At 39.0% G+C, this 20,369-nt stretch overlaps 1 protein-coding gene across 7 annotated transcripts in view; it reads left to right on the top strand.

Moving 5' to 3' along the window:
* Positions 1 to 20,369, top strand: part of WASF3 (WASP family member 3) — a 63,325-nt gene that overhangs the window by 31,628 nt on the left and 11,328 nt on the right. For all 7 annotated transcript variants that reach the window (XM_031615602.2, XM_090133796.1, XM_090133795.1 and 4 more), the window contains 4 exons: positions 6,960 to 7,102; positions 12,890 to 13,024; positions 15,614 to 15,767; positions 17,331 to 17,448. In XM_031615602.2, the coding sequence (XP_031471462.1) occupies positions 6,970 to 7,102; positions 12,890 to 13,024; positions 15,614 to 15,767; positions 17,331 to 17,448 (540 nt within the window). In that variant the 5' untranslated portion in view covers positions 6,960 to 6,969. The remainder of the gene's footprint in view (positions 1 to 6,959; positions 7,103 to 12,889; positions 13,025 to 15,613; positions 15,768 to 17,330; positions 17,449 to 20,369) is intronic.

Genomic DNA, 20,369 nt, shown 5'->3' with positions numbered 1-20,369 from the left:
AGAAAAGAGCTGTAGTGGAATTCTACAGAAATGAAGATAAAAATGCAGTAACCTCACTTATGCTAACGATTGTCTGTATGCTTGTTTAATTTATAGGGAGCACGAAATATCTTTCTTTCTTTAACAATTGTTAGGCTACTTAAAGGATCATACACATCTTGTACTTATTTGGAGTAGAACTTTATCACAATCTCTATCAAAATGACACGGTTTTTATCTCTCTGGAAACTGCTGTGGAAGACCACTGTGATAGAGAGAAGTTAGTGTTGGGATTGTAGTTTTGAAATATTTTCTTTCCATTCAGAAGGAAGAATTTAAAGTAGTAACATCTCTCAGTCTTGTTCTTTGTGCCACACTTCCTAGATAGTGGACTGTAGAGCTGTGTTAAAGAAACAAAATCGTTTGGGTGCTCATTTCACCAACACTACTATGTTGGTGTGACTAGAAGATTAGAAGTGGTGGTCTGATGCTGTGAAGACAAGAAATTCTTGTTCCAGCCTTGGATGTCAACACCTTTTTCAGGTAGATTTGGTAGTCAGAAGAAAGATTTCTGGAAATGATGATGGTAGACGGTTGCTTTTATAATGAATTTCACCTATTCTCTTTGAGGTGGGTATTTTCTAGGCATTTTGCTTTGTGTAATGTCTTGCCAAAAGATCTGGTTTACTAAGGATAAGAGAATTTTTTCTTGCTCTTTATTTACCTTGAGGAGGAAAATTCTATTAGACGTTCTGTGTGCTTATGACAAATGCCTGCCCTTGTCTGAACCTTGTCTGAACAGTATCAAAACCAAGAATTGCATTAAGAAAAAAATAAAGAAAACATGAAAAAACTGTGCATTTACTAATAAGAAAATAATATACTTGGTCTCTTAAATAAAAGTATAGAAGTAAAGCACTTAAAGCACTTTTGACTTGCAATCATGGTGTTTAGTCAAAATACTTCATTTTGATACTTTGAGACAGTAATTGCATGCTTGATGGATCTTCTAGTTATTCACAGTTCTTTTAAAAACTTGGCAATTGCAGGTAATCATATTCTGGGCCATTTAAACAATGGTATACAGTAATGGATGGCCATGTATTTTACATGCTTTTGCAGCATACAAAATGCTGATTAAAAGCTTGGTTGGAACTAACTTAGTTTAAAAAAAAAAAAAAAACAACACCATACATTGTTTTGTTTTTTATTAGAAAGGATAGATTAATGACATCCAGATTGTGAACATAAAATAATGATTTCCACATTATCTGCTAGTTCTCATTTTCTTGTCATTACAGACAGAGAAGTAAATGAAATTCACAAGTGAATAGGAAAAACTCCCAAAGCTTGGGTTCCTTGTTGTTGTCATCTTTTTTTGAATGAAGGAAAACACAATGGAACATGTGTAAAGGGATGTGTATTCCTTTCCTTCCCTTGAGATAAGAGAACTGGAGCATGTTATCCATGTAGCCCCTTCTTTGCATCTTCAGTGAAGGATGAAGGAGCACAAGGAGATCTGTGCTGGTAGTGGCTGGGGGAAATTCAGAGAAAGAATAGCATCTGCAGATCTGGAGCTTTGAGTCTGCTCATCTTCCTGCTTTTTCCCTTCTCTTCCTGTTTAGCATGCACCAGGTAGCTTGGATTACAAACTTGAATAGGAAAATGGTCAATGTTACTCCAACTGAGTGCAACTCGGATGGAAATTTAGGGTGTTGAGTTGAGTGGTAGGACATTAGGTATGGCAAAATATAACTGCAGGCATTTGAAAAGCTGAAGTACCCTGGGCACAGAGGCAGTGTGGTTTGTGTGAGGCGTGTGATCAGACTGTGAAGCTGGAGGCATAGAAGTGTACAGCACTTCTATGTTTTTGGTGAGGTGGTATTCAGTTCTAGGTTTAAGCCTTAAATTTAGGTAGCTGCATAGCAGAGCTTATGCGTGAGGTATTTCATCTCACCTTATTGTACTTGTATCTTTCTACTGATAGATGCAACAAAGAAGTTGTTCTCTTGGCTTCTGTGGACCTCTCGTGAGGAATGTAGTTGCTGAATACATTTGTGTAATATCAAACTCCATTGCTTTCAACAGGCATCCTATTCAATCCATCTCTTCTCTGCAGAAAGAGAAATATGGTAGTTCTTTTTTTTTCAGGGGGCTGTGAGATTCGTCAGTGAAAGTACTAAAACCTCCTAAAAGTTACATATTCAGAGAGAATTAGGATGAATGTATGGAAAGCTCTTTTTGGGGGCAAATATGTTCAGCTTTTTATATTCTACTAGAGGGCATAAGAAAAAAGCCTCCTTTTAAGAATAATAATAAAAACATTGAACAGTGTCTTTGAGGAAATAAAATAAGGAGACATTCACAAGGAAAGGGACTATATAATGAACTGGCATTCACTTTGTATTATTAGTGAACATACAAAGAACTTGAATACTATAAGAATCACAAAATCAGCTCCTTTTTTTTTATTATTCTGTTGGTATGTTTTTAGTGTAAATGACAGTGCCTTTTGGGAGATGTGGAAAGGCAAAGGCAGATTCTAGGCGCAGCTGTTGGTTTGAGTTTTTGCCAGTTGGTCAAACACTTGAAAACTCAGCTTGCCTTTTATAATAGCCGTGCTCTGCTGTTGTTTAGAAAGATTGTACATTGTGTTTGTCTTCTTTCATCGTTGTTACTGTACATCTGCTTTCTACTTGATTTGTAAATCTGACTTGCCAAGGCAATGTCAAGCTCCCTGCATGCAGTTCAACATCTGCTGGCTGCAGGAAGGTGGTCAGAAGTGACCTGGGGGAGGGGATGCTTTGCAAGAGCAGGAAAAGCCTAGGAAAAGAAGCACCAATTCCTTAGTTATCTCTGTCTTTACCTGCTTACCTCTAAGGCAGTAACTGTTGCTAAGCGCCTTCTAATTTTAAAACGTAAGCCTAAGTTATTATGAGCAAGGGAAAAAAAAAGAGAAAGGAAGTGAGAATACTGAGGGAATGTATCTAATGCAAATTTTTAATGGACTGATCTAAGCTAATTCAAGTTTCTGATGTGCTGTTCTTTTCAAATGTGCATGGAAATTAAGTTAACTGTGCTTGCTGTTGTCTGTAGGGTTTGAGCAGTGTCTGAGCTCGGGTCAGTTTGGCCCTGTGAGCTGTTGTTTCTGATCAGCATCAAACAGATGGATTTCAGGAGATGTTAAGTGACATCCAACCTTATGTTTCCTTTCTCACCTGTTTACTTCTATTCTTGTTCTTAGGTCTGGTGCTCGTGTCTCATATACTTCTGTGGCAGCCTCAGAACTGCTTTCTGGGCCCTTCATCTCTGGTGCCAGATGCAGAGGGTGGGCTGATGCTGTGGCACCATATGGAAGCTGATCCCTGGTTTGCTTGAAGCAGAGGTGTGAATTTGCGTTCAGTGTGACTGATGGTGTACACACTGTGCAGACAGGCTTCTGGATCAAGAGTTGTGTGATGCCCACCTGAGGCTTGGTCCCATTCATCTTAGGTGCAAGTCTCTGATTGTGGTATCTACTTAGCTAAAGTGAAACATAGTCTTTTGTGATTGGTCCTAACCTTCTGAACTGGTACAAGTCTTGAAATTAACAACAAGTCTTTGTTTTGTTTGCTGTTTATCTGGGGGGTGGATGGGAAGAGAAACTGTATTAAAACTGTTATAAAATCCAGATGTGGTCAATGTGGTTTATCACGTACCTGATTCAACATGTTTAATGTAGTGGCAGATAATCAGAATGAATTTCTCTGCTAGTAATAAACTGGGGCTCAAGAATAACCTGAGATGGCAGAGGAACATGAAACTCAGTGGAACACCATTGTAGTAACTGCATTCACTGCAGAACACGAGCCTGGGAATCATAGACTGATACCACAGAATCATAGAATGGCTTAGGCTGGAAGGGACCTAGGGCCCATGTAGTTCTAACCCCTCTCCCCCCTCTCCTGTGGACCAGGTTGTCAGCCACTAGATCAGGCTGTCCAAGGTCCCATCCACCCCAGCCTTGAACACCTCCAAGGATGGGGCATCCACAGCTTCTCTGGGCAGCCTCACCACTCAAGAGTAGAGAATTTTTTCCTAACATCTAACCTAAATCTCCCTTTTCCCCCTGTCCTACTGCTATAAGACTGTGTAAGAAGTCACTCTCCCTCCTGTTTATGAGCTCCTCTCCAGTACTGGGAGGTCAGAGTGTGGCCTCTCAGAGCCTTCTCTTCTCCATGCTAAACAAGCCCAGCTCCCTCAATCTTTCTCTATAATAGAGGTACTCCCAGCCCCCTGTTCATCTTTGTGGCCCTCCTCTGGACCATCTCCTACAGTTACGCATCTTTCTTGTGCTGAGAGCCCCAGGCTTGGACACAGAACTCCAGGTAACTTCTGCCTCGTGAGGGCAGAGCTGAGTGGGATAATCCCCTCCCTTACCCTGCTGGCAACCCCTCTTTTGATGTAGTCCAGGATACTGTTGGCCTTCCTGGGCTGTAAAAGCACGCTGCTGGCTCATGGCTAGTTTTCATCCATCAGGAGCCCCAGGTCCTTTTTTGTAGGGTTACTCTCAGTAAGTTTTCCTTTTCTTTACACATATTATGGGTTGCCCTGAGCCAAATGCATGATCTTGCCCTTGGCCTTGTGAAACCTCTTTAGATTCACATGGGCCTACTTTTCAAGCCTGTTCAGGTCCCTTTGGATGGCATTCCTTCCTTTTATTGTGCCAATTGCACCAGTCAGCTCAGTGTGATCTGCAAACTTGATGAGGGTGCACTCAATCCCACTGTCCAGGTCATGATGAAGAGCATCAGTCCTGAGATGGATCCCTGGTGATACTACTCTTGACTGGTCTTTACCTGGAGATAGAGCGTTGACTACAACCCCCTGGCTGTGACCATCCTACCAATTGCTTGTCTGTAGGATAGTCAGGCCTTCAAATCTATATTTCTCCAATTGAGAGATGAGGGTGTGGTGTGGGACCACGTCAAAAGCTTTGTACAGATCCAAGCAGATGGCTTCAGTTGTCCTTCCTTTGTTCACTGATGCCATCACCCATCATAGCATGCCACCAGACTGGTCAGACACAATTTGCCCTTGGTGAAGCCATGCTGGTTGTTTTGGATCACCTCCTCATCTTGCACGTGTCTGAACGTATCTTCTGAGAGGATCCTCATTATGATCTTACCAGGCACAGAGATTAGGCTTACCAACCTGTAGTTTCCCTGGTATTCCTTTCTTCCTTTCCTGTAAATGGGAGTGATGTTTCCCTTTTTCTAGTTGCCAGGGTTTTCACTTGACAGTCATAACTTCTTGAATATGTTGGAGAATGATTTGGCAACCATACTAGCCTATTTCTTCAGGACCTTGGGATGCATGTTGTTTGCCTCCAATCTTAATCTCTTTCATGATCTTCTCCTCATTGGTGAGCATCAGGGCCAGTAACACTTCACCTCTGGTTGGTCTGTCAAATAATTAGACCTGGAAGTTATCCTCAATGGACTCCAGGAGACTCCTGGATTGCTTTAGCCTGCCATGTTGTTTTCCTGGCAGAAATCCAGGTGTTTGTAATCCCCCATCAGGATGAGAGCCTGCAAGCATGGTGCTCCTATTAGCTGAAGTAGGAAGACCTTGTCAATAGTCCGTCATTGATCAGGAAACCCCTATAAACCACAACCATCAGATGTCCTGTATTGGCCTGATCCCTAATTTTAACCCACAAGCTCTCAACTTCATTGTTGCTGTTTCTCAGAGGTAACTCTCAAAGAACCTTTATTTAATTCCTTGAGGTTTTTTATAATGAGTGGTTTCCATTTCTTTGGAAAATACAGCATCTTAGCCTACATAATTACACTTAATGCGTAAATTAATCAGAATGGAATAAACTTGCTGCTGTTTCTTTTGGATACAGAGACTAGCTCAGTTTCTCGTAACAGGAGTTACAAGTGGGCCTTGTTCTAGAAGGCTGGAAACAGCAATAGAAAATACAACTAAAGCAAATGCCCTGTCTCTGGAAGTCCATCTCTGCATGTTTTTCATCTGGGAATGGTTCTGTAGAACTTAGGCTAAAAAAGTGTTCATTAAAGAATTTAGCATTGTGCATTCACTAATTGCTCACCTGATTCCTGAAATGCTTGTTATCTGTTTTTCTGTTTCCAGCATCATACTTCCCTCCACGCTGGTTAAGCCTAAGGAAGTATTCAGTTCCACTAGTTTTCCCTAATGTATTCTGTGTATATGTTTGTTTGTTTTTGATCCCCTAGATGACCAGTTCTAATGGCCTTTGTTCTCTCAGAAAAATGTCTTCCCTTATCTGGCACATGTCTAGACTGTGGTAAACACATTTTATTGCCTCATTCAAATTGTCATCCAACAATACCAATGGAAAACAATCTTTCTCATCACATAGAACTTCTCTCTCATTCGCACCCGGCATGTTTCTGTTCAGGTGTCATGCCCTTATCTGTCAGATGAGTGCATCATTTTGGTGGAGAACCTGTTGGGATGAGGGTTGGTCAGCACCTGACGCAGTTATGGGGCTGTAGTGCGTGGACAACCAGTCTGTGGCCCGCTGGGCAAACGCTCTGTGCCAAGGCAGTGAGCTGCTCTCTGCAGACAGCATTCATTCCTGTGAGTCCAGGGGGAACTGCCAGTTTTTAAAATGCAAATGTGTGCTGAAGTCCAATGATTCTGCGAAGCACTGGCACACTGTAGCACTGGTCTGCATAGCAGTAAATAGCATACTTCTTGCCTTGGAATTGGTGTGTGTTGTCTGTGTTGACCGCATGCTCTGTGTTCTTGTCACATTCTGACTTGAGCACGTGACTCCTTTGCCTTTGTAGAAGTGGTACAACATCTTACGAGGGGAAGACTGAAGCAAGTGCTTTAAAAGAAGAAAGGTGAAGTATGTTTTGCATTAAAAGCTGAATGTGTGCTGAACAAATTCATGGCTCTTATTTCCACTGTTGTAAAAGAAGTCTCTCTTTTTCTGTAAATTCCAGGTTGTAAGCCATGCCTTTGGTAAAAAGAAACATTGAACCGAGGCATCTGTGCCGAGGAGCTCTACCAGAGGGAATTACTAGTGAGCTGGAATGTGTAACGAATAGCACCCTTGCTGCTATCATACGCCAGCTAAGCAGCTTGAGTAAGTATCTGCAACTTCTTTTAAGTTCCAGCTTCCTGTTGAAAACAAATGGAAGGCTCTAAAATAGCTTGTTGTAATAGCAAAACTGATTCAGGATGTTGCCACCTATGTAATAAAGTAGTATTATGCTACTTCATTGCTTTTATTCTCTTCTATATTTTAAATTTTTATGCAGGCAGAGCCTCTCTGAGATTTTTAAGTGTAAGGAAGAAACAAGTATGACATAGGAATTTTTTCTGAGGTGTGAGAAATTGGTGCCAGGTGTGGAACTAGCACTTCAGTTGTTCTTGGCTTGCAGTTGTCCAAGACGAAGACAGCAAACTTCTGCCTCCTGTCATTAAATAGCAGATTTGACTGAAATTTCAGTTTATTTAAGGTATTATTATTTCTCAGGCCTTTCTTTTTTTTTTTTTTTTTGGTGTGTCTGGTCAAATAATATGAACAAAATTAAACATTCTGAAAGAATGGAATTTGCCATAAACAAATCCGCAGGCTACTGCTAGCATTATCTCCACACAGAACAGCCTGCACAGTACACCTCTCAGCTGATGCTGCAGCTAGCAATTCTAGCAGCAAGTGTGGATTGCTTGCAAGGAGAATAATGCTTCTTAATAATGAGAAATCTGACTTATTCAGAAAGCATCTAACAGCCAGCAGCTGTTGTTTGTGCTGATAATTCTGGTACTAGAAAAGAAACAATCAATTCATCATTTTTTTCACTTTGCAAATGTAAATGGTTTGTTAAAGTGTGCGTGGTTTGACTATGCATCCCACTAGACTGATGTTCAGTTTGTGGTGATACTAAATAGCCTGTGCTTATGGAGAGAGTACCAGATAACATCGTGTTCTGCTTTCCAGTGGTCAGTGATTTAGGGATTTTCTGAGCTGGAGGTTTATCTGAATCATCTTATATAGCAAGCTTTTGTAAACCTATCATCTTTGGAATTGTTTAGATGTGCTCAAATAGAATTCTGAATTTTTCATGCACAATGACCTGTGGCAAAATGTCCCACAATAGAAATTGTTCCCTTTCTTCCTTTTGATACCTTTGAAACATAATGGAAAGTGGTTACCTTCCAAGTTTTTCTGCTATTAGCTGTTATTTTTAAATCATTATCATCCTCCTGGTGATGTGCTGTAAGTTGGAGTGTCCTGTACTGTTAACATTTTTTTTTAGGAGTGAAATCATTTTGTAATTCCGTAGATGTTTATTTCTGTCTGGAAGATTGAAGTTAGAGGGTTTTTTTAAAATGTGGAGTAGCATTGTAATCCAAACAGTGTCACAGTGACTTTTTGTCATTAATTCCCTGAAAATTTAAGGAATGTTGTTTTTGGACTGCTGCTGAACTTTTGAGTTGACGTTTTCAGGGGAGTATCTAAGTGGTTGTCAAATGTTTGGTTGTTTTTGAGCAGTGGCCGCTAATTTAGAGCTTAAAGTTATTTGTAGTTAATGTATATTTGCATTTACTATCATTACCTTCAATTGCTATTTCATTTGGCGGTTGTTCTGTATTGAGTTTCAGAAAGTGGAGAAGAACAGTTGATATTTCCTGATGGCATTCAAGGGTATCTGACCTCATTTTGGTGTTGTACAATGATTGCCAGAATGTGGGTAATAGTTCCTTTACATCTCTGGCTTGTTAAATCTTGCTAGGAATGTCTAGCTTTCACTTCTCAAGATACAGCATTGGAGCTAATTCATCTGTTGCCTTGTGTATTCACATCCTCTTATGTCTGCTGGTGAGGAACTAGCTGAGAAACAATTCATGCCTACTGCTTAGCAGGTTTCTCAGGTTATCAGAAGTCCCTTCAGACAGCCCTGATGTACTTCATTAGGATCCAGTTAAAGACCTATGTGGATAAGAAATGCGTCGTTTGTTTTAACAGATGAATGTGATTTTTAATGAGTGAGGTCTTACAACCAGACTTATCTACAGTCTAACAGGAAAATTCGTCATGTTTGCAGAGCATTTTTTTCAGACAGCACTTGGTGGTTTTTTTTTGCCCGTTTCAAGCCAACTGGGAGAAAATGATCGTAGAAAAATATTGTGCTGGAGCTAATGTAGTATGTCTTGCTGACAGTATCAGAGCTTATGGGTATTCCCACAGTATGAAGCATGGAGAGAGCAAGTGCAAGTCCTTCTTGCAGTTGTACTTTGTTTTAATGTTTCACTGTAAGCCCACTGTAGACTCTAAAAGCTGGCAAATCTGTGCTATTGCTTACAAATTTGGCTTGCTTCTGCTCTTTTCAGGAGACATGAACAAGCACTTATCCAAAGGGAATGTGATCTCAATGGAGCTTTTTTTTCTATTATGACTTCAGATTTGGGTTTGTTTGCAGCCAGCTGGCTTGGAGCACAGGCAGAGTAAGCAGAGTTCTATGTGAAAATGTGCTCCTTACATAAGGCAAAAGCTTGACTACGGGATTCACCTCCACTTAGAGGAAGAGAATCTACCGTGTAGGAGGACTTGTAAGGATTTGCAGCCTGTATTTGTGAGTATGATGCTCGCTTCATAGGGTAAAACACAGAGGGAAGACCTTGAAGAAACACCATCCACAAATACTCTGTAACTTTTGGCACTGGAGTTTGGACTGATGGCAGCAGGGCTCTTGCCAATTAAAAAAACTGGTCTCTGCAACAGGATCTGTTGCACTGTGGTTTTGTTACTGACTTAAGGTTATGTCTAAGAAATAATTACATCTGATTACCTTTGAAGGCTAAGTATTAAAGCCATAAATATACTTCTGTATTGAACACTTCCTAATTAGATCTTATTTAGATCTTATCCTGTACATTAACAGTTGTTACTTCAAGTTGTCATTATGACTGCTCGACTTTCCTTTCTTTGAGTCTTTAAATATTTCATGTTTCTTTATCTTTGACTTCTCCATTGATTCATACACTGCCTGTGAGGCTGAAATTTTATTTCCAGACAAATATAAGTTGTAGCCAGTACAGAGCTCCTTTCATTGACCCATGTGCAAGTTTTACCTTACAACACATCTAGGGATGTTGTAAGCTGATGCGTCATGATGGCATTCCATGTAATTGCTGCAGAACTTGAATAGAGGTGTTATGATTTCAATTATTTGGGAAATCCCAACCTCCAGAAATGTTTAATGGTGCTTGGAAATTTATTTTGTGATTTATTCTCTCCAGTGACAGTGATGGTACCTGAGGGAACAGTATCAAGCTGTCTCAGGGGAGAGTCAGGTGGGTGTTAGGGTGAGGCCCTTCACCAGAGGATGGTGGGCATGGAATAGATTGCCCAGGGCACCAACCTGCCAGAGTTCAAGAAGCATTTGTGCTGTGCTCTCACACACAAGGTTCGAGTTTAGGGTAGTTCTGTGTGGGAGCGGGGAGTTGGACATAATTATCCTTGTGGGCCTCTTCCAAGCTAGGATATTCTATGAAGCTATGGTCAAGTATGTAGCTGCGTGAAGGTTACCCCTGCAAGTGCTAGAAAGGGCCACTCCTTTAATTGACATTAAATGGCTTTGAGAAGACGGATGTGGTGAGGCAGCATCATGACTACATTTCCCCTCACCTGATTCTGTGGGAAGGGGGAGACTTAGAAGGACAAACTGTGTAATTATTATTTTTCAACAACAATTTAGATTGTCTGAATATTGGGATGTACTTGATGGCTCTTAAATGAAAGCTTACAGTGCCAAAATCAACTCTTAAGTTGAAAGATTTACCCTTGGAACTTAAATAGCTTGTGTGCATGTTTGGGTACTGATCAAATTTTCACTTGCTTTAGAGTGGCAAGTGTTTTTTGTTGTTGTTTGGTTGGTTGTTTTTTAAATTGATCACTATTAAAAATATATTCACAATCAATTTTTGACTTACTTTGTCTACTGACAGATAACAGACAAGCACGCATCTGTGTGGCCTTTCTAGTGGTGATGTCTTTGATCTCAACATATTAACGTAAACTAGCATACATTGAAATGTATTGATGTTTTGAGCTCAGAATGCTGGTGGATGAAGAATGTAAGACCTGCTTTATTTAGTTGAAGAGTTGAAAAAAGCCCAAATGGAACTGAATATGGCCAGGCTACAAAGGGTAACAACAACTAGGGAAAATATGGGCCCTCTCCTGAATGAAATGGGAGACCTGGTTACATAGGGCAGAGAGGCTGAGGTTCCAAATTCCTTATTTGCTTCTGTCTTCAGCTGCAAGTCTGGCTTTCAGGAATCTTGGGTCTCGGAGACCAGGAGGAAAGGCTGCAGCGAGGAAGGTGTAACTTTTGGTGAAGGAAGATTGGGCCACAGAATTCTTGGGCAAACTGGACATTCAGCAGTCCATGGGTTCTGATGCAGTGCACTCATAGGTTCTGAGGAAGCTGGCTGATATGATTGCAAGGCCATTCTTTGTAATGTTTGGAGATGTGTGCAGACTGGAGGAAAGCAAGTGTCTGGCCTGTTTTCAGTTAGGCAAGAAGGAGAAGCCATGAATCTACAAACTGCTAAGAGGGCCAATGGTATTCGTAGCTGCATTAGGCAAAGAGTGGCCAGCAGCTCGAGGGAGGTGATCCTTCTCCTCTTCTCAGCCCTGGTGAGGCTGCACTTGGTGTGCTGGGTCCAGGCTGGGTCCAGTTCTGAATACCCCTAGTACAAGAGAGGCATGGACATACTGGAGAGAGCCCAACATAAGGTCATGAAGACACAGAAGTGACTGGAGCACCTCTGCTACGTGAGGGACTGACAGAGCGTGGAAGTCTTGAGATACTGGATACAGAAATAGTAGGTGGAATTATAATTTAATGGCAGCAACATGTTTGTAGAGTAGAAGGGGGAACTGAGACGTAAGTAGGTGCAGTACTGTCAGTTTAGTGGGCAAGTGGAACTTGAAATTTGTAGGGGAATGTCTGGTGCAGGGGGAATGTTAAAAATGGAGCTGAGAGAATGACTGGGACAGGAGGTGAATGAAATGGATGATGGTGTCTGGTACTTCAGGAGAAGAAAGGTCTAGGGAGGGGGTGGGCAAACATAAGATCCTATGTACCAAGAAGGGGTTGGATTTGTCATGTGGCTCTCTTATCCACTGTAGCACATTTAATTAAGAAAGGATTTATGGTTACAGATCTAGACTGTTATATGATCTGTGCTGTTATAGTGATTAAAAAAACATGACAGCTGAAAGGGAGACTGAAAAGACCGTAGATTCCTCTTTTGTACTCTGTCAAGTTCAGACAGACCATGGTCAACTGGGCACTGTCATCTCAGTCTCACAGAAGGCTTCAGTGACAGAGCAACATGTAGGGTAAGCATAAAGCTGAGCAAACCAAATTGCTTGAGGAACCTCCTTCGGTTTGCTTCACCTTGCCTTTGTTTTAACATTGGCTTGTGCTTGTGTCTATAATTAAATAAATGTTAATGACTATAGGTTACTAGATCTTAGTTTTCTGGATTTACTTCAGCAGTAGTAGCAATTATGTTAAGTCTTCTTTTTCATTGTGGAGGCAGGTTTTAATGAGCAGCCTTATGACACTTGGCATAAGGCTGTGTGCATATTTTTGTGTGCATATGTGGGATTTGTTAGTTTTCTTTTTCTGTTATTTTAAGCAGATGGCCAACCTGGATGTCCAGAATAGACTTCAGGATTTAGAGTATATTTTGAGACTGTGTTCAAATCTTTTGCCCAAAACTTTGCTAAACGAAGAACTATGCTGTTACAATCCTGCATAGTGTTTTATTATAACTGGATGATATTGAAGCCATTTGTCTTGTATTTGTACCTCTCTAGCAAAGAGATTTCCTTGCTTGTTTTCTTATACAGGTAAACATGCTGAAGACATATTTGGTGAATTGTTTAATGAGGCTAACAGCTTCTACATCAGAGCAAATTCCCTTCAAGACAGAATCGATCGCCTTGCTGTCAAAGTTACCCAGCTGGATTCAACAGTAGAAGAAGGTAGGTAATTGCATGAAGGCGTTGAGCGAGGAGTGATGTTGACAAGGCCACTGTATTTAATTACACAACAGTCCTCTCCTTTTCAAAGTAATCTTGAACCAATATTTCATCTTGATTTTTCCCAGCTTGCGTTACTAAGAAAACTTGTTAGAAGAGCGAGGGGAAAAAAAAAATCTCAGGTCATATAACTGTCTTCATTTTTGACTTAGTATTATTTGATGAAACCCCTAAAGTAATGGAACTATTAAGCTGCATTTGTCATGGGGAGAACTTTAGTCTGTGAATAAAATAAATTGTAAGTGAATAGGTCTGAACATTACTGGAAATAAACGAGTGCATTTGAAAAAGTTTGAGGCAGGAGATCTATTTATTTCAGGATAGGGTGGTAACAAACTGTTTTACTGGAGTCTGTTCAGGATCACTGGCTACAGTTACCTAAGATCTTTAAGCACTTCTTAAGGAATCACTGCATGCCTACTTTGAATAGCTGAAATTCTCTAGGAGGTCCTGGTCACTAAAAACAGCAGTTTCTGCTACTGTGTCCTCACTTGCTGAAACACTTGGTTATTAACATCATAAATCATAGAATCATGGGATCTTTAGAGTTGGAAGGGACCTTTAAAGGTCATCTAGTCCAACTCCCTGCCGGGGAACAGGGACATCACAGCTTGATCAGATTGTTCAGAGCCTGGTTCAAACTTGTCTTAAATGTCTGCAAAGAATGGGGCATCTACCACCTCTCTGGGCAGTGTGTTCCAAAAAATATAAAATATTAATATATATATATATATATATACAGTAACATCATAAATAAACAGTAACGATGAAGACTTTGAGTGATGTCATTACATTGTTTGAAAGCACTTCCTTCAGTGAAGTGAGCAGAACATGCTTCTGTCTAGGCCTGAAAGCTCTAATATGTGTTTGCTTTCATGTTCAGTTACCTGTCTGAGCCAGACACTGCATGTATGTCTTGCTTAAATCATTTTTTCTGTTTTCCAGAAAATTAAAATTTTTGACATATAGTAAAATGTGAGATCTTTTTAAATCAGGACAACAGTGTAAGTAGTATCCACTTCTTAATGGATACTACTTGAAATAAATTTAATACTATTAATTATAAAGCTTATATGTTATATTTAATATTGCTATTCATGCCAGTATTAAATGGTGCCATTGATATTTAATAGTATAATATTTAGCTTTCCATTTCTAGCTAGCTGGTGATTGGAAATTATTGCATGATGCATATTTTTTCTGTTTTGAAAAATGTTAACTGGAAGTGGGCTTACGAGCTACATGGAAACATAAGCTAAGCTCTTATTGAGCCACTAGTCAGCCTAGATTTTGAGGCATGTTGTGGTGGTAATATGAGCAAACTAGATGATATTTGTAGAGTGAACTCGTTCCACGTTGAGATGGGTGATGTCAGACTTCATGACTTTCAAGTACATTATTTTTGGAAATGCTGTCCTCATTAGAGGTGGGGTTTTTTGTGTTTGTATATGCTTTTGTTTCCTTTTTCTAAGGTCCCATTTGTATTGCAAGATACCTTCTTGTTAGTTTCCAGAGTTCTGAGAGTTATTAAAAAGATTGTTGAAAGGGGAAACTAGTGAATGGACTGAGATTATAATCAGACCTTATTATAAATTGTCTTCAGTTTATACTTTTGCTGTCACCTTCATGATAATAAGCTATATGCATATGAATATGCATTTTGTTATATACAATAAATTCCAGAAACAATGTCATTGTAAATAAGCCAGTGAAGACTTCAATTCTCTGTTTGACAGTCAAACACAACACTCTCCCCTCCCCACCAAACGTCAGGTTGCCTAAGAATAGAAGATAACACAGTCATGTTAAATTGTGATTGGCATTATCTGGAGCTTTTTAGCAAAGGACACTTCATCTCAGGGAAATATATTTTAAGCACAAAAGAAAGCCTAGCAGGACTGACAGGGCTGTGTATCAGCAAAGATGTAATAAAAGTATGTTATTGGAATGTACAAACCTATTTCGCTCTGTAGAGAGAAGAGAAAGACTTAAGATTGAAAGACATTATCAGTTGTATGGGAACACTGGGAATTGAAAGATAGTAAAAGTCGTGGAATGCTCTCATAGGAATTCCAGAGGCTGTAATTTAATCATTAGAGTGGGATTGAATGCTGATGGATACCAGATGTAATTATAAACCATTCTGTGACAGAGGAATATCAAACTTTGTGTTCCATGGCTGAAGCCAAGCTTTCTGCTATTAGAAATCCAGGCTGAGCCTTGTGAAAAAAAGGGGGAATCACTGCACATCTGCATATGACAGGATTACTTCATCAACTTCCAAGATATACAGTTCGTGTTCCTGTTATTTTAAGTGAACTTCTGGATCAAGTGGGATGTAAATTTGATTTATTATGTCAGTTCTTACATGCCTGTATACCTATATATCATGATTGCTCCTGAAAAGTACAAACAAACCTTTCAGTTTCCTTCTATGTTTTTTCTACAGATATTTTTAAAGAGTTCACATAAAATGAATTTTCACTGAAGTTAATTTCAGATATATGTTAAATGTATTTTTGTTTTTAACAGTATCACTACAGGACATCAATATGAAAAAAGCGTTCAAGAGTTCAACAATTCAAGATCAGCAGGTAGTTTCAAAGAACAGCATTCCTAACCCAGTGGCTGATATTTATAATCAGAGTGACAAACCACCTCCTCTGAATATTCTTTCACCTTACAGGTATGGAAACATCAAGTGCTTGCATTCTTCTGTTTGTACGTAAAGAGTGACTACAGTGGATGGGAAAACCTTTGTTGGTTATTGAGATTTGTTTTGGTTGAAGACTTCTCTGTTAATGAAAACAAAAATTGCTGTTATCACACTGAAAATCATAGATTGTACCTGACAAAAAGTCATTGTATTTCAGCATTACATGACAGCATGGCATCAGAGGGCAAGTGCCATTCATCATGTAAAAAGTAAAAAGAAAATGAATAATACAGTGAACAATGCTTTCTTTGGTTTATTTATCTAGAAATTTGGTGTTGTTACTTTTGCCTTCCCTGCCCTCTCCCAACGTGTATGTATGTGCACACTCACACACTTTTTTTGCTCCTGATTTCACACATTAATGAAATCAGCTTCACCTGAAGGGTTGAGGACAAACATATTTTTACTGCGTCCTTTAACTTTTAATAGGTACTGGATTACAAGATCTGTGAGATCTATGTAAAGCAGGAACTCAAGCTCTATGGTAGCTTATTTGAAATTTTTTTTTATTTAGGAATGACATAGAACGTTTACAGTGTTGTTGGTTTTTTTCTTTTTTTGTAGCCTTTACTTGGAAGATAAAATTATTCAATTTATAGCCGAAGTGCACTGTTTTACTCACTGCTACAGACAATTGTGTTCTATATTTATGGTCATCCAGTGAGTGTTTTATCAATCAAGTGTATTGTAAAGCTGTTTGTATCAGGAGAGTACCATCAGTGAGCTTTGTTGCATTCTTCCTTTTGTATTAGGAATGCATTAGTGAAATTTACTTAAACTTTATTTTTAAAGTCTTTTACAGCCACTGGTTTTAAATTATTTTTATTTGCTTGTACTAACTCCAATTTTTAGTCTGATCAAAGCTGAAGGGATGGAAGAATGGCTCCATAACTCCCTTTAATAAGTTAGATCTTAGTAATGAGAAGCTCTAGCATACAGAAAATAAGGATTTAGCCACTGTAGGACCAGTGTGTGTAAGATCTGTTCCCTGTACCCTGATCCAGCAGACCTGAGTGCTCCTGCCAATTCAAATTACCAGGCTCTGTCTCAAATCCTCCTAGAAGAGTTTGGCAGAACTCAACCTTCAGTTCCTACCACCTTCCTAACTCTTCTGCCATTCAGAGTGGTGATCATCTTGTGCTTCCTTGTCTGGATTGAACCAAATACTCCTTTTCCAGTTCTTTTGAGTCAGCTGTGTTCCATGTAAACTTAGGTTCCTCTGTCCCCTACACATTTTGTCCCTACTATTTGGCACTGTTCATCTTGTAGAACCAAGGAATTTCATGCTAGCAGTCAGCAGTCAGGAAGCATGCCTCCTGAAGGGCTGTGGATTTCACCCCATTTCCCTGAAATTCCTGGCATAAGTCAAGCCAACTGCAAGTTGTAATTGCCAGGAGTGGCACTTCATGCACTTGACATCCTGTCATTTCATGATGTAGAGGAAATAAATTTGGATGACCTTTGAAGGTAAGGTTTGTTAGTTCAAAAATGCTGCTTCATATTTTCTTAGCTTCTCTTCTACTGTATTTACAGGGATGATAAGAAAGATGGATTGAAGTTCTATACTGATCCTTCCTATTTTTTTGATCTTTGGAAAGAAAAAATGTTACAAGATACTGAAGATAAGCGAAAAGAAAAGAGGAGACAAAAGGTAAAAGCAGAAACATAATAAGAAATAAATATCATAAAATTTTGCCTACACTCATCTGGACATAAAAATTGCTAGGCCATACTTGGTTTGTGTGCATGGAAGGATTTTTCCACTTCATGAGTGGTTGTAGACTCTGAGTCATTTCAGTTTTTATAGTTCACAATGTCTGTTTTAAGTTGGCAAATTGAATGTTAGGAGAACTGTAGTTGTCTTCCAACTTACTTTCTTTAATCATTTGCCAGTAACTGCATATTAATACTCAGTAAAATAGCCCTGTTGTGCTCTGGGGAAAAAAGAAGACCCTGTGATTTAGGGGGGAAAAATGAATTAGAAATTGCGGTCCTGTTTTCTTAGTTCTTTATCCAGCTGCATCATCTCCTGTAGCAAAACATGGGCTTATTCAGAAGTATATACTCTATTTTTTAGATCCTTGGTAGCAACTCTTCACTTTTCTATGCATAGCAAGATGGTAAAATGACAGTACATGGCCTAAATGTGTGCTTTAGCACCAAGAGTAGGTTTGTTTTAGGCACGATATTCCTTACTTCCTCAGAGTTCAAAAACAACAACAAAATGGCTTTTTCTTAGAGAAGTATCTTCAGTCTTGGATTGCTTTCAGCAGTTTGATTGAGATGTGTATTTGAAGCAATCAAAATTTCTTCTTTTAAAGGTTTTTAGCTTTGAATAAAGAATTACATTGCTACTTTTGGAGCTTCTTTCCTGTGAATTTTTGATCAAATGTGAGGGCCTCTTACTATAACATTACTGAGGACAATTTCTTTTTTTTTTTTTAAGTGTTAAGCATTGACTGATATCTTATCTAACAGCAGGTGCTCTTCTAGATAAGTTCAATGAGAGATAAAGAATTTGAATTAAGATGTGACAGGTGCACAGACTTCAGAGGAAATAGAAGGAAATTACTTATTTTTCAGTACACAGATACATACAAACATCATAGATATGGCATCTGTATAGGAATGTAAGTAGAAGTAGGTATTGTGTATCATAGCACATGTATACACCTGGATGTATACTAGTGTGTATGGTAGCTGCTTAGGAATCTGTGTATAGAACACAGCTGTAGGGGAGTTTTACTATTGTAATTTTATAAAATGGCATTTATTCCTTGTTCCTGTGCCGAGACAAAGCTTTCTGACTGCAACATTTTAAAACAAAGCATGAAGACTTAACAACTTGAATTCAGCAGCTGTTTTAATTTATGATTCTAATTTTGGAAACAAATAATCAGATCTTCCTGTTAGGAGTATCAGTCAAAAGTGTTTTCTGTTTTGAGAGGTATCTCAGTATGAAATAGCACTGAAAAAAAGCTAAGTAAATGTTTTCAGTACAGGATATTGTCCAGTGCAACATACTTGAAAATATTCATTTGGTTATGTGTCTAATTGCATAAAAATTTACATGCAGGGTTGGAATCCAGCTGTGTCCTCAGTATGATAAACCATAAAGTTGACTGAGAGAAGGGAAACAATTATAGCTGCTTTTGTTCTCCAGTATTTTTTGTGGAAAAAAAAAAAGTAAAGGGTTAATTAGAACCTTTGAGGCTTTTTCCTTCCAGCCCTCTTTTCCCCTTCATATTTAGGGCTTTTCATTAGAGAAAGGGATAAAAAAAAAGCTATCAATTGTTAAATTTTTCATTCTGATTTGATACTAAAAAAGGGAAAATACAAAGGCCTTTTTAAAGTTTATAACATAATATCACTTGAAAATGTTTTGATACCTTTAGAGATTTTTACAGAAGCTTTTATATGAAGACTTGCTGTCAGACTATTTTAGGCAACGCGTCTCACTTATTTCCACCCCTGGTGCATTTTTTGTAGATTTTAATTGCCATATTACAGTCTACAAACAAGATGCAAAATACACTCTGTTCCAATCATGTAGAATTATAGCCATGCACCTCAGAAACATCAATTCTACCTGGAGTGCTGTTTGATTTGATTGCACGTACAACAAGATCAGCTATGAAGAAAGCAACGCAGATGGAAATTTGCATAGAAAGATGTGACTGACAAGTAGAAGCCAGGGTTTTCTAGCATTCCAGAAGTTGATGTGCAAATCAGCATAATATCTTCTGGAATCTCTGGAAAGCTGCATGGTTGGGTTGAGATGTTCAATCCACAGGTTGCTTGAGACTACCATTTTCTTTTGTTCTTTTGTCCCTAAGGTAGCAATGACTGAGGATGAATCCAGGGCATCTTCTAACAGTGTTATGGTTGAAGTTATACTTTGGATGAACTAACTGAGACTTTTGCCAACAATTTATACTTTACAGAAGCAAAAAGTGTAAAACCTGTTGAGAGACCGTGAGGGAAGAAATAGATTTGTATAGTTTAGCATATTATTAACTATGCAGTCCTACTAAAGTGACCAAATGCAGCTGGTTTTTAGCCTCAACATTTCTGGTGGTCAGTGAAGATTAAGAACACTCTCTGCACCAAAGGGTGTGTTTTCCAATGCTGTGTTGGTAGTTTGCCTTAAATGTGTGAGTAAATCACAGCAGAAAACTGGTGAGGTGTTTCATTTTCCTGCCTTCAAATATCACAGTTCTTCTTTCAGCTTAAATGCGGGGAATTTTAACACAGCATTCCTCTGATTTGGCTCTTTCAGCTCCAAATGAAGCTGTAATTTCCTTTACAAGTTTAAAATTTGCGGTGTACTCCCCGAGTTTTTTGTTTGCTTGTGTTTTGTTGGTTTTTTTTTTTACTTTTGAGCTTTCAGTAGATTGGTGCATGGGAGTACAACGAGTTTGGCTTTCATATGGCAGTAATCTGAATGGTGTGACTGTAGACCAGTTGGTTCACCAAAGGAAGGTTTTTCTACTTTGCTTTTTATTGTTCCCCAATTTTTCATTAGGAATAATTAGTTATCCTGATAACTAGAAAACTCTAAATTTGGGGGGT

Source organism: Phasianus colchicus, chromosome 1, assembly GCF_987193195.1.
Source record: "Phasianus colchicus chromosome 1, bPhaCol1.hap1.1, whole genome shotgun sequence".
Classification (NCBI taxonomy): domain Eukaryota; kingdom Metazoa; phylum Chordata; class Aves; order Galliformes; family Phasianidae; genus Phasianus; species Phasianus colchicus.
Note: the sequence above shows the minus strand (reverse complement) of the source record. Positions and strands in the feature narration are given on the sequence as shown.